This window comes from Olea europaea, chromosome 18 (genome assembly GCF_002742605.1).
Source record: "Olea europaea var. sylvestris chromosome 18, O_europaea_v1, whole genome shotgun sequence".
NCBI lineage: Eukaryota > Viridiplantae > Streptophyta > Magnoliopsida > Lamiales > Oleaceae > Olea > Olea europaea.
In genome coordinates this window covers 6227708-6239056 of record NC_036254.1, presented here as the reverse complement: position 1 = coordinate 6239056, position 11349 = coordinate 6227708, and the positions used below count along the sequence as shown (strand labels likewise).

At 31.8% G+C, this 11349-nt stretch overlaps 1 protein-coding gene across 5 annotated transcripts in view; it reads right to left on the bottom strand.

Moving 5' to 3' along the window:
* Window positions 1-4613: 4613 nt before the first annotated feature.
* LOC111367296 (vacuolar cation/proton exchanger 2-like) overlaps window positions 4614-11349 on the bottom strand; it is a 23394-nt gene continuing 16658 nt past the window's right edge. For 3 of the 5 annotated variants that reach the window (XM_022988098.1, XM_022988099.1, XM_022988100.1), the window contains one exon: window positions 4614-4959. In XM_022988098.1, the coding sequence (XP_022843866.1) occupies window positions 4804-4959 (156 nt within the window). In that variant the 3' untranslated portion in view covers window positions 4614-4803. Of the gene's footprint in view, window positions 4960-9548; window positions 9643-11349 lie in introns of all 5 variants that reach the window. The other 2 variants (XM_022988102.1, XM_022988103.1) reach the window with 2 other exon arrangements.

Below are 11349 nucleotides of genomic sequence, written 5' to 3'. Positions count from 1 at the left end.
GGGCTCCAATTTGAATGTTATTAGCAAGAAATAGTTGAAATTGGATCATGATTGGAGTTGATTTGAAACAATTGAATATTATCTAATTGTAATTGATCAATTAGAAGAATTAATAGAGCATTAATAAATTCAAAACTTTCTAGACTTAAATCTAATAATTGGAAAGTTTGAAAACTAAATTGTAAACTTTCGAAACTCGCATTGCATCAATTATGAGTGATTTTAGGATGATGAAGGACTTAATTGCAATAAAGACAGAATGCAAAGTTGCATAATAGTGCGATCTCATGGTTCTTTTGCATCCAGTCGTACTTGTTTTCTTCTTTGAATCGACCACTTCTAGGGAACCAATTAGGGCATGGATTTAACCTAATTCTTGGGGGTTCTATAAACATATACCTTCGTCCAACAATAAAAAGAGAATTGTGGAGAGTCGATATACACATTATATTCAAGTCTGTGAGGCTCTTATGTCACAAAATGCATTGTTCTTTCAAAAGAGAAAGTGAGGGAGCTTTGGTACTAAAAATTTATAATTCATTCAAGCTCTAAAGAAGCTTTGTTACAAATTTTTTAAAATAACCTTCATATACACTTTCATACATCAATAACTTGGGTTGAAGAAGAAGACTAAGAATCAAATGAGGCGGATAAATGAGACATTGAAACGATTTAAGACTTTCGAGGTTTCTTTCCTTCTTTTCAATTTTCATACCCGGTGATGTTGAATCAACTCTGTGTTTTTTGTAATCAATTCAATGCTTGGATAATTGTATAGATGACAGGACAATGTTGAACCCTACTTTTGAAGTTTTCATATTTAATTCCAAATTTTGACTTTAAAACATGTGTTTGGTTTTCAATGAATGTTAGGTACTTAAAACTTTTCAATTAATTGATCACTATTTTAATTGTCTTGTGATTTCTATTGACATTCAAGAGAACGAATATGAATTTGAAGCATAGTAACAATCGTTGTACAATCTGTTTTGATCTTCTTTTAATTTAATATATTGTTACATATTCCCATCTTTTATAGAGATATATGATGATTACATGTGAAGTTAAGTTTAGTTATACTCAAAAGAAACAAATTATGAATATTGATTTTCATATCCAAAAATATGTGCTGTTTAAATCTTAAATTGATACTAAAATAAATGAATATAGGGGATTCAAGGTCACAGTGTTTGTTTAATTACTTGAGTTTCATATCTTACTTATTGTTTATTATTTGGCTAAGATATTATACATTTACTAAATTTTAGTGATCAATCATCATTACTTTTCTAGGCACCAATGACAGCAAGTTCATCAACAGGGCCGACCCTGAAAGTTTTGAAACCTTAGACGCAAAATTAGCATTACTACATATCATTTTTTTTACATGGGTATTAGCATCAAACTTGGTCGAATCAAACAATTTTTCATGACGAGGAATATTATACTTATGTACTCACCCACCATTTAATTCATCTGAGAATCAATTTTCGTATTAAAGAAGGTATAATTATAACTAATTAATGTTCTTGAAATTCTTTAATTCCTTAATCAGCCCATTAATTAGTCTTGAGATGTTTCATAAATCAAGCTAATTTATGCTATTTTGCCTTATTAATTTATTTATTTCCCCTTTAAAACTAAATGTACTTTCAGAATAAAAAAAGGTGGCTAGTAAAAATAAAATTAGAATCTATATTATTACCAAATGTAATTTGCATTTTTTATAGTGGAAATTACATTACACCTTACTTTAAAAATTCAAAATTCTAAAATCATGTTGGATATTTCATTATTTAAAAATCAAAAATTTTATTTTAATCAATATTTTTATAAAATAAATATTTTTACTAAATATAAATACTCCAATTTTCTTCCCAAAACCTAATCAATTTCCCCCTCCTTTCTCTCTCTATATCTCGCTTATTCCCTTTCTGTCTCTTTATCCCCACATTGTAGTGATGACAATTTATCCCGTCCCGAATTAGACAAAAAAACCAACCCCGTCACGGGGCGTGGGGCTTAAATGGTCACCCCGTCCCGGGGCGAGGATGCCCTGCCCCGAACTCACCCCCGTGAATTTTTTTTATATATATAAATAAAGATTAGGGTTCAACTTGTTTCAAATAGAAAGATGTGACATATTTTCTAGTATCCTTAATTTTACAAGTTTTATCAAACATGACTAATTTATATATACCATTATACTACTTTGTCAAATTGATATTATATTAATAAAAATAAATATAAAAAGATTTAACATGTTCGACCGAACAAATTTGAAAAGCTATATATTGTAATAAATTAAAATGTGCCGGGTTACGACTTTTGTGACAATATCAAAGGAATAAACACAAAAAACCTTGTTCATCCTAATAATCAATGTTTTGTACTAATAGCGACCATTATATTTAAGATTTGTAATGTTTATTTTGGATATTAACTTTGTCAGCTTAAATATTATCTATATTTTATTGAATTCGGAATTATTAAAAAAATAAAAAATTAAACAGGGCAAGCCCACTGCCCCGCCCCGCCCTGCGCCACGTCAAAGGCGGGGCGGGAGAAACGGTCCCCGCCCTGCCCCGTTGCCATCACTACCACGTTGTCGCTGCCCCCTCATGCTTAGATGGTGGTGCAGCTACTCAGGACACCTGTCATCGGTGGTATTTTTCTGCAGCGTGTTAGATTTGTTGTAAGTAATGGAAGTTCTGCACGATGAAGGCGACGGTAGTGCTATTGGGGGCAATGAAGTGTCGGTCACAAGCGTTGGTAATTGTTACAGATTATTTGGATGAATATGACCATTAAATTAGTTAATCTGTGACCAATAAATAATTTGTGATTAATGAAAAAGATGAATTGTGATCAAGAAATAATGTAGGATCTAAAAAATTGTTAATTAACTTATACTTTGATAATTTGTAATTATCTAGTATGCAGTGATTTATAATGTTTGTGATCTATGACCGATGAATAAATTATAACCTATAAAATATTTAAATTTTTGTGACATACAAAAAATTCTGATCTGTGACTGAAAAATAATATGTAACTAATTAAATTGTTGATTTGTGACCAAATTGTATCGATTTGTGACCTTGATATATTTAACAAAATATATAACTAATTAATTAAATTATAAATAAATATTAATAAACATTTGATTTTTGAAATATGAAACCTTTAATCTTAGTTTTGAAATAGGTGATAGTTAATCTCTTAATTATGAATTTTTCCCTATTTCATAAGGGATAATTATTTTGGGCTTCCAATCAATTTTTGAGAGGAAATTTCACCACATACTCTATTTTTAATAAAATTTCAAATATTACATTTCATCATTTTTTATATCGTAAATACTACAATATTTAAAGTAAAATCGAAATAGAAAAAATAACTTAACTCCTCAAACTACATAGTTTGCTATTATCAATCCACAAAACAAGCTATATTGCCATCTTAAGTCAAAATCCATAATTATTGCCCCAAATCCTCGCATGGTTGTATCGTCTTCTTCTATTTAAACGAAATCCACAAAATTGGAAACCAAAAAAAATCCATGGTCATCACAGGGATCAATGTCTTCATATATCAAGGTTCCTTAATTCCATATCCTCGATCCAATTTTTTTTTCCTATCACTATAATTTTGGGGGACTATAGATTTTACGCTATCAACTAATCAATTCCATGAGAATGTTGTTCTGGATTCTTCGCTTCATTTTCGAGTTACTACAATTTTGAATTTTGTTTTCATAATTAATTGCATAGTTTTTTTTTTTTTTTAAATTTCCTATTTATCTTCTGGTAGATTTAGTAAAGATCTAAATACATGTGGTGAAAAAGGATTCACAAAAGCGAACCCAAATTTTTCGAGAACAAGGTTTGATTGTTACATTTTTCCCTATTTGAATGAAAATTTCTTAATGTGTTCTTGGAAGATGAATTCGTTGCTTACGCCTTAAACATATCAGAATGTGTTTCTAAACTATTAGGGCATGTTTGGGCCCGATTTTTTCACTCAAAAAATTAATTTTTTGACTGTTATTTCACTATTCCAGCCGTCATATTTGACTTCTTCTTTCACAGGTGGACCCCACTTTTCTCCTAACGGTAAAAAAATCAATTCTCAAAATCACTCCCAAACAGGTTTTTAACTGCAGTTTGTCATATCACATTGATTTTTGCTTATTTTGGGATTATTACAGTGTCAATAATTGGACTTTACTATACATATTTACTTAAAAGTCCCACCACATATCATCTATGATGTAGACACATTATGAATCGTTTTAATTATAGAATTTAATGTTACGTTAAGTGCCTAGTACCCAACACCATGCTAAGTGGAAATTACACAAGTAGAAATGTCATACAACTTTGTGAGTTTCATATGATCATCCCATATGAATAGTAGTATATGCTGAATAAGCTTTGTTCTTCTTTAATTGTGTTTTCCATATTTGTTTATACTCACAACACATATTTACTCCCCTGCATCCTAAAAACACGAACGATAGATGTTTATGTACCTAACGATTAAGTTAACGTGCCAACAATATATATTATTTCGTAAACTATATAGTTCCAAAGACCATGTAATGTGGAGCATTAAAAGAATCTGAATTTGAACATAATATATTATGAAACCAACAGCTCGTAGTGTTACTTTTAAGTATTCACTGATTGAAGTGATAAGGGGATTAGATATGACCACTTAATGCCATTAAGTGGATCATATTTTTATCTAATTAAAACATCATATGATTCACATCTAAAAAAATTCTTCTTGAAATTTAAATTACTCGTTAAAATGTTTTACTTTCTTTCCACACGAGCTATCACCCCATGTAGATCCTTGTATCCACGACCTAAGCATCTTAAAATGTTTTACTTTCTTTCCACACGAGCTAGCACCCCATGTCGATCCTTGTATCCACGACCTAAGCATCAGTGCCTGAAATTTGTTAATGGAAGGGGTGAGAAATCCCAGTAAGTTCGTTTGCAACAAGCTTACAATAGCTTTCAAAATAAAATAAGAATAATGGTACTTCACAACATGCACATAGAAGAGAAGTGGAACGAGACCGTTTTCAATTGTATCATATCTTAAATACATTGTTCGTTAGTACAACAATCCCCAGTCCAATCTCAATCTCAACTTGTAGGGCAAAACGGTGTCAATCTCAACCTATAGTGTTAGAGCTTTAAACATTAAAACTATGTATCCATGTTTCTATTTAGAATCACCATAAGAAACTTGTAATATTACACAAACGTATCATATCTTCGTTCTTTGAAAAACAAAGACAAGGGAAACTTAAATCTCTCGAGGAAATCTCAAACCAAAAGCTTTTCTCCTTTTTATTTTCTTTCTTTCCACTCTATTTTCTCTAAACAAAACGATTGTCTATATGTCAGTGTGTGCAAATAAGTGCGCAGTACACGCCTATGACTAAAACTATTTTGATTTGAATTAATTTAGTGAATTTTACTCACTTTGAATTGTATTTGGTAGGAGAAACCCCAATTAAGGATGATCGACGCAAAAGAAAGTGATTTTGGGAGTTAAAAGGACAAAAGAAGCAAATTGAGAAACCTAAGTGTGGAGCATGTGACGAAGTTGGAGCACAAGTTTGGTACAAAGTCCTCCTCAAGTTAAATGATATACCCTTCAAATTATAATTGAATGGAGTTCAATGCAGAAAATAGATCAAAATTTGGAGTGGTTGTGTATTCAAAATCAGCTCGTGAAAGCTATAAAGTTGATGTGTACGCCCCATATGCTACATATAAGAGAGAGATGGGCTGAAATTTAAGGAAACCCTCATGTTTTTGACAATTAGGCATGGCATGAATGCAACATCTCTTGGCGTGTACGCACCACATGGAGCCACTGTAAATTAGGGTATCTTGGATTCCTTTCTAGAGATTTTTGAGACTCCTATATATATCTCAAGACTCGTAACACATTGGAGGACACCATAGATACATAAAGTATTGGAGCTCAATACTAGAATTCTCTCAAGACTCGAGTGATCTTGAAGAGGAATTCTGTACATTCCAAGACCATTGTAGAGATTCAAATTTAAACGCCGTACCCATCTTTTCTTTCAACATATCTGGGTTATTTTCTTATCAAATATTTTGTATTTTTGTAATCAAATCACATTAGGCTAAACTTTTAGTTTATAGGATTATGATGAAATCCTGTAAGCTCGTCCTCATTTTTGGCATTAATTCTTGTGATTTGTTTGATTATTATTATTATAGATTTGATAGCCAACCTTAGCTAATTCTAGTGTGTTTAGGTCTGCAGCATCGGGGATCGAAGGGTCTGGTGTGATTGTGAAGGGGCTAGGAAATCCCGAATTTATTTGGAATATAATCAGGGAGATTGCTGAAGATTTTATTTGCCATAGATAGAATATTGTATGTTCATTAGAGATTTATTTCCTTTCTTTTATTCCTTCCGTCTACTATAAATAGGATATATGTACTGAACATTATTAATGTGAAAAATACAGTGAAATTGTTCCTGTCTTCACCTTCAAGTCTTTAGCCTTTACTGGACTTGACAGTGTCTTTGGAGCTTTAATTATATAGGTCCAATTGGATCTCTTTGGTAGCTCCAAAATAGATGAATACTTGTACAAGTAATCAAATTTCAAGAGTTCCATAGTTGACCTAATCAAAATTTGTTTTACCAAGTTAATACTATTTTTTTCCAAATCAAGAATAAAGTTCTAAGTTGATTAGAACTTGAAATTGAAGTTTCTAGAAATCTATTATGGAATAGAATGGGAACAAAAATGGACCTAGATTCCAACTGGGCAATATCCAATACTATTAGAGATTTTTTTTTTTCCTTTTTTCTTTCCCCAATTTTTTTTTTTCCAAAAATATTATGTATAGAACAAGAATTTTGGTTTTAGGATTTTAGTTTTGATACCAACACTAATGACGAAAGGTTGGTTTGTTTATCCATAACTGGCTAAATATCAATTACATCCCTTTATAAAGTTGATAAATGAAAGAAAACTTTCATCTCTAAGTTTAACTCTGATGTAGCTCCCTTATTTTTATTTTTGGTGTAAAGCAATGTCATACCAAAATACCCAACAAGCATTATTCCCCTGAAAAGGATTTATTCCAGCCTCACTTTCAAGTACGATTACAGTGTTACAACTCACTCCAGTCAAATCCCTACCTTCGACATCCCCATCCTTGAAATTAAGGTGATCCGTGCAGGCATAGACAACTCCCGTAGTATGATGGGCGATGTTTAAAAGGCTTGGGATCAAATTTATCACTGTATGTCTGATTGTTGATCAATAGCATTCCAGCTTCATACATGCATGGTTTGGGGTCAATTTGACTCTGTCTAGTTGTTGGCGTTTGATTATATTGGTCCGATAAGAGATCTCTGGTAGATCCAAAAATAGGTTACTTAAGCTTCATACACGCATGGTTTGGGGTTAATTTGACTCTGTCTAGTTGTTGGCGTTTGATTATATTGGTCCGATAAGAGATCTCTGGTAGTTCCAAAAATAGATTACTTAACTGCACTAGTCATTGAAAGTGGCATAGTTGACCAGAACAAACTATTTACAAAATCATTTGTTTGACCAAGTCATAAATAAAGTTCTAAGTTGATAAGAAGTTGAAATTGAAGTTCCTAGAAATTTTAAAACATATAACTGGAACCAATGTTTTCAAAACCAAATCGGACTGGCTGGTCGGACCAGAAAAACCGTGAACCGGTACAAAAATAGGTTCAGTTGATACCCAAAAACCATATATTTAAAAACCGATTACAAACCGGCCAACTAACTGGTCTAACCAGAAAACAGGTGAACCCATAATCGGTTCTACCGATTTTTAACTTTTTTATTTTCCTATCAAAATTCTAAAATAAAATTTTTTTTTTAGGCTCAATCTTGAGGCCCAAATAGTGTCAACTATGTCAATAGTGACAATCCCTTTCTATAACCTCTTTCTATAGTAACTTTTTGCTAAGAAATCGTTGTGGGATTGAAAGGTGGAATAGACTAGTTTCTCCCCCACCCCCCAACTCAACCTTTTTAAATTTGATTACTTTTTTTCCCGCCAAAATTTCTTTATTTTCTAATTCTTTTAGTATAATAATAAAAACAAACTAAAATGCCATAAAAATATTTAATTGACTCAATTATTAATTCTTTTCTCTATATTTATTGATCTTTTTTCTATTGATATTAGAGGTGGATCGTATAAAAATTAATTGCAATTAAGTTTATATATTGATTTTTATCTCTATATATAAGTCATTTTAAAAAAATAACATATTTTTTTCGAATTTTTTGATATTTATATACTTATTATTTTATTTATTTTTAGCAGTTCGACTCCAGTTTAATCTTTTGGCCTTATTTTTTTCGAATTTTTTGATATTTATATACTTATTATTTTATTTATTTTTAGCAGTTCGACTCCAGTTTAATCTTTTGGCCCTTGACCCTTCAGCTTTTTCAGGTCTATGGCTGGGTAGATTTTCAAAACATTGACCAGAACAAAGTGGACCTAGGTCTATGTAAGACCTAGGTGGTTTGAACTGGACAGTATCCAATACTGCCCAGTACACGCTCAGAGAGATTTAGATCTTGTTTTAAGATGTTTTACAAAAATTAGAATTAGGGTTTCAGTTTTAGGACTTCAGTTTTGATGCCCACAAATCACTGCAATCTTCTTTTCTTTGGAGAATACTAAAGAAGATGGTCATTAAGCAGCAAAGAATTAAAATAGTCAATTCCTAAATCTGAGGAACTAAAAACGATCAAGAAGATCAAGATTCAAGATCAAAGCTATAAGTCACGACAAAGATATTTCACTTCAACCTTAATGTCAATTATTAGAATATTTACATGTATTAAATTACCTAGCAAGATCTAGTTTATTGTCTTTTAACAGAGAATTTTTACATAATTTCTATAAATTAGTTTCTTAAAATATCAATTGGAATTAACGGACACATGAACCAAAAATTCAGGCAGGAGTTGTCACAACACGTTAACATTCCAGTTATCTTGAATTAAGACTTGCAGTAGTTGGCAAGATGTAAGTAGTTCTTCTGGTAACAATGATGCAAGTGGTTTATCACGCATCCAACAGTCGTACCTACAAAAGATGTTTCCCATCCCCACCTTCCATGCAATCTTTGTTCCCCCTTCAAACATCGCGTTTTATGCTTTATTCTTCTGAATTATAAGTAAGTAACCCACCCATGAAGTCTGTTTGTGTGTGCGCGTGTGTCCAGAAGGCTTTCATTCATAAGAGTAATATAATCTCATTAATAGAAGTTGAAAGAGAGGAGTGTATAACGAACTCCCTCCCACTAACACGCATAAACACAGTTAAAACTCTAGGCCATGCTTTCAATGCAGCTATCTCAAAAGCACCAGGTGCAGTCAATTATAAATTTATGCACCCAAGGATAGCAATCATGCAAAGTAATGTAAAAGTCCACAAACGGAAATATAGTACACTATAGAAAGCACAAATGCTCACCGTTTCATTATTTAGAGTGTACAAAGAAACTTGCAGCAATGATTAGATAGCATAGAATGAGAATAAAACCTTTAAAACAGTTTGATTTTCCATCCTGCATGAACATAAAACATAGGATAAGACTCGTGGCAAAAGCATTCACACACACTCATGTGATTGACTACTAAGAGGTATTTCCCCAATAGCAAAAATGAACTCGATTAGAGTCTACAAACTTGGACCAGCATCTTGAGTGGTTAAATGTAAAGAACGTTTTACCTTATGGAAACTTAGAAGATGAAGTCTATATGGAGTTGCTACCTGGCTTTGTTGATGCCTTTGGCAGAAAGGTCTGCAAGCTGAAAAAGCCTTTGTATAGGCTCAAACAGTCCTAACGAGTTTAATTTGATAAGTTTACTAAGGCAATTGACTGTCTTTTGTATTCAGAGTCCAGGTGATCATATCCTGTTTTAGCAACCCTTGAACAATGGGAAGATTGTCGTCTTAATTTTCCGTACAGATGGATGTTGGTATAGACAAGATGAAAATAAAAATGAAACAGGAGTTGTCCATGAAAGTGATATTGAAAACATTCAAGAAACATCATTGATTGCTTCCAATGGAAACATGGGAGATACATGGTTTTGAATTGCAGTTCTAGAAAACATGACTTTGAAGAAGAATTCTTTTCAAATCTTGTTGAAGTTGATTATGTGTAAGTGGTCATTGGACATGCGCAATCCTATAAAATTCAGGGTATTGGAGATATAGCATTCAAAATCAAGTGGGGTAAATTTGAGAGATGTCACTAGTTTATGAGATCCATGTTCGGAAAGCAACGTACCAAGTGTTGGTCAACTTATGAAAAAGGGTTCTAGCATAAATTTTTGCACTAGTATTTGTAATATGAAGAGGAATGATCAACAAGCTGGGAAAAATAGTTTGACCACCAAAAATTTAAATCTGTTGAAATTAAATGTTATTAAATCATATTCTCAGTCCAATGTTATTAAATCATATTCTCAGTCCAAGCTTGTTCATATACTTACAAGTTACAAATGGCTCTCTTCCAAAACCATCTCTAAAAGGATCATCAAATTGCAACATTCCTAACTTTGAAGTTCACATTCAAGCTTCCAAAATGGCTATAGTGTCTAGTGAAAGTTACGCTAAAATTTTTATGGCATTCAGTCACTAGCATCAAAGTGACTCAACCCATGGGCTCAAGAGTGGCCTTGTTGAACCCCAACAACTTTGACCAGTAATATCTCCAAATTGCAAAGAACTGCTTTGTAAATCACCAAATATGCAAATATCTTTATATATAGATGATACCAGACTAATTTGTTATTCTTGGTCTCCTTGGTTTGAACACACATACTAAACCAGTAAAACAACCTATAAGATTACGATTACAAGTTGGGTGCATTTGAGGTTTTTGACAAAGCAAAGCATAAATAACAATCATCTTTTATTATCATGATTTACATATTCGAAGTTCCTAATTATAAACCAAAAGATATAATATTGAGGAAACAACATCACATTTTATGACACCCGAAAATTTTAGAATAAACTTTATTTATTTTATATGTTATATATATTGTTATATTTTGAAAAGTTGGGGATTAAAATGAAATAGGTTTTAAATTCCTATTTTATTTGGACCAAATAATTAGATATTGATAGAACGAGATTTAGTATATCAATATTGAACTTGTTGGATAGATCATGTTAAGTCATGTACTTTTGGCTCGAGGAAAAGTTATTTTTGATAAGTTTTAGATAAGTTAGTCAATCAAAGAAAATATAATATATTTAC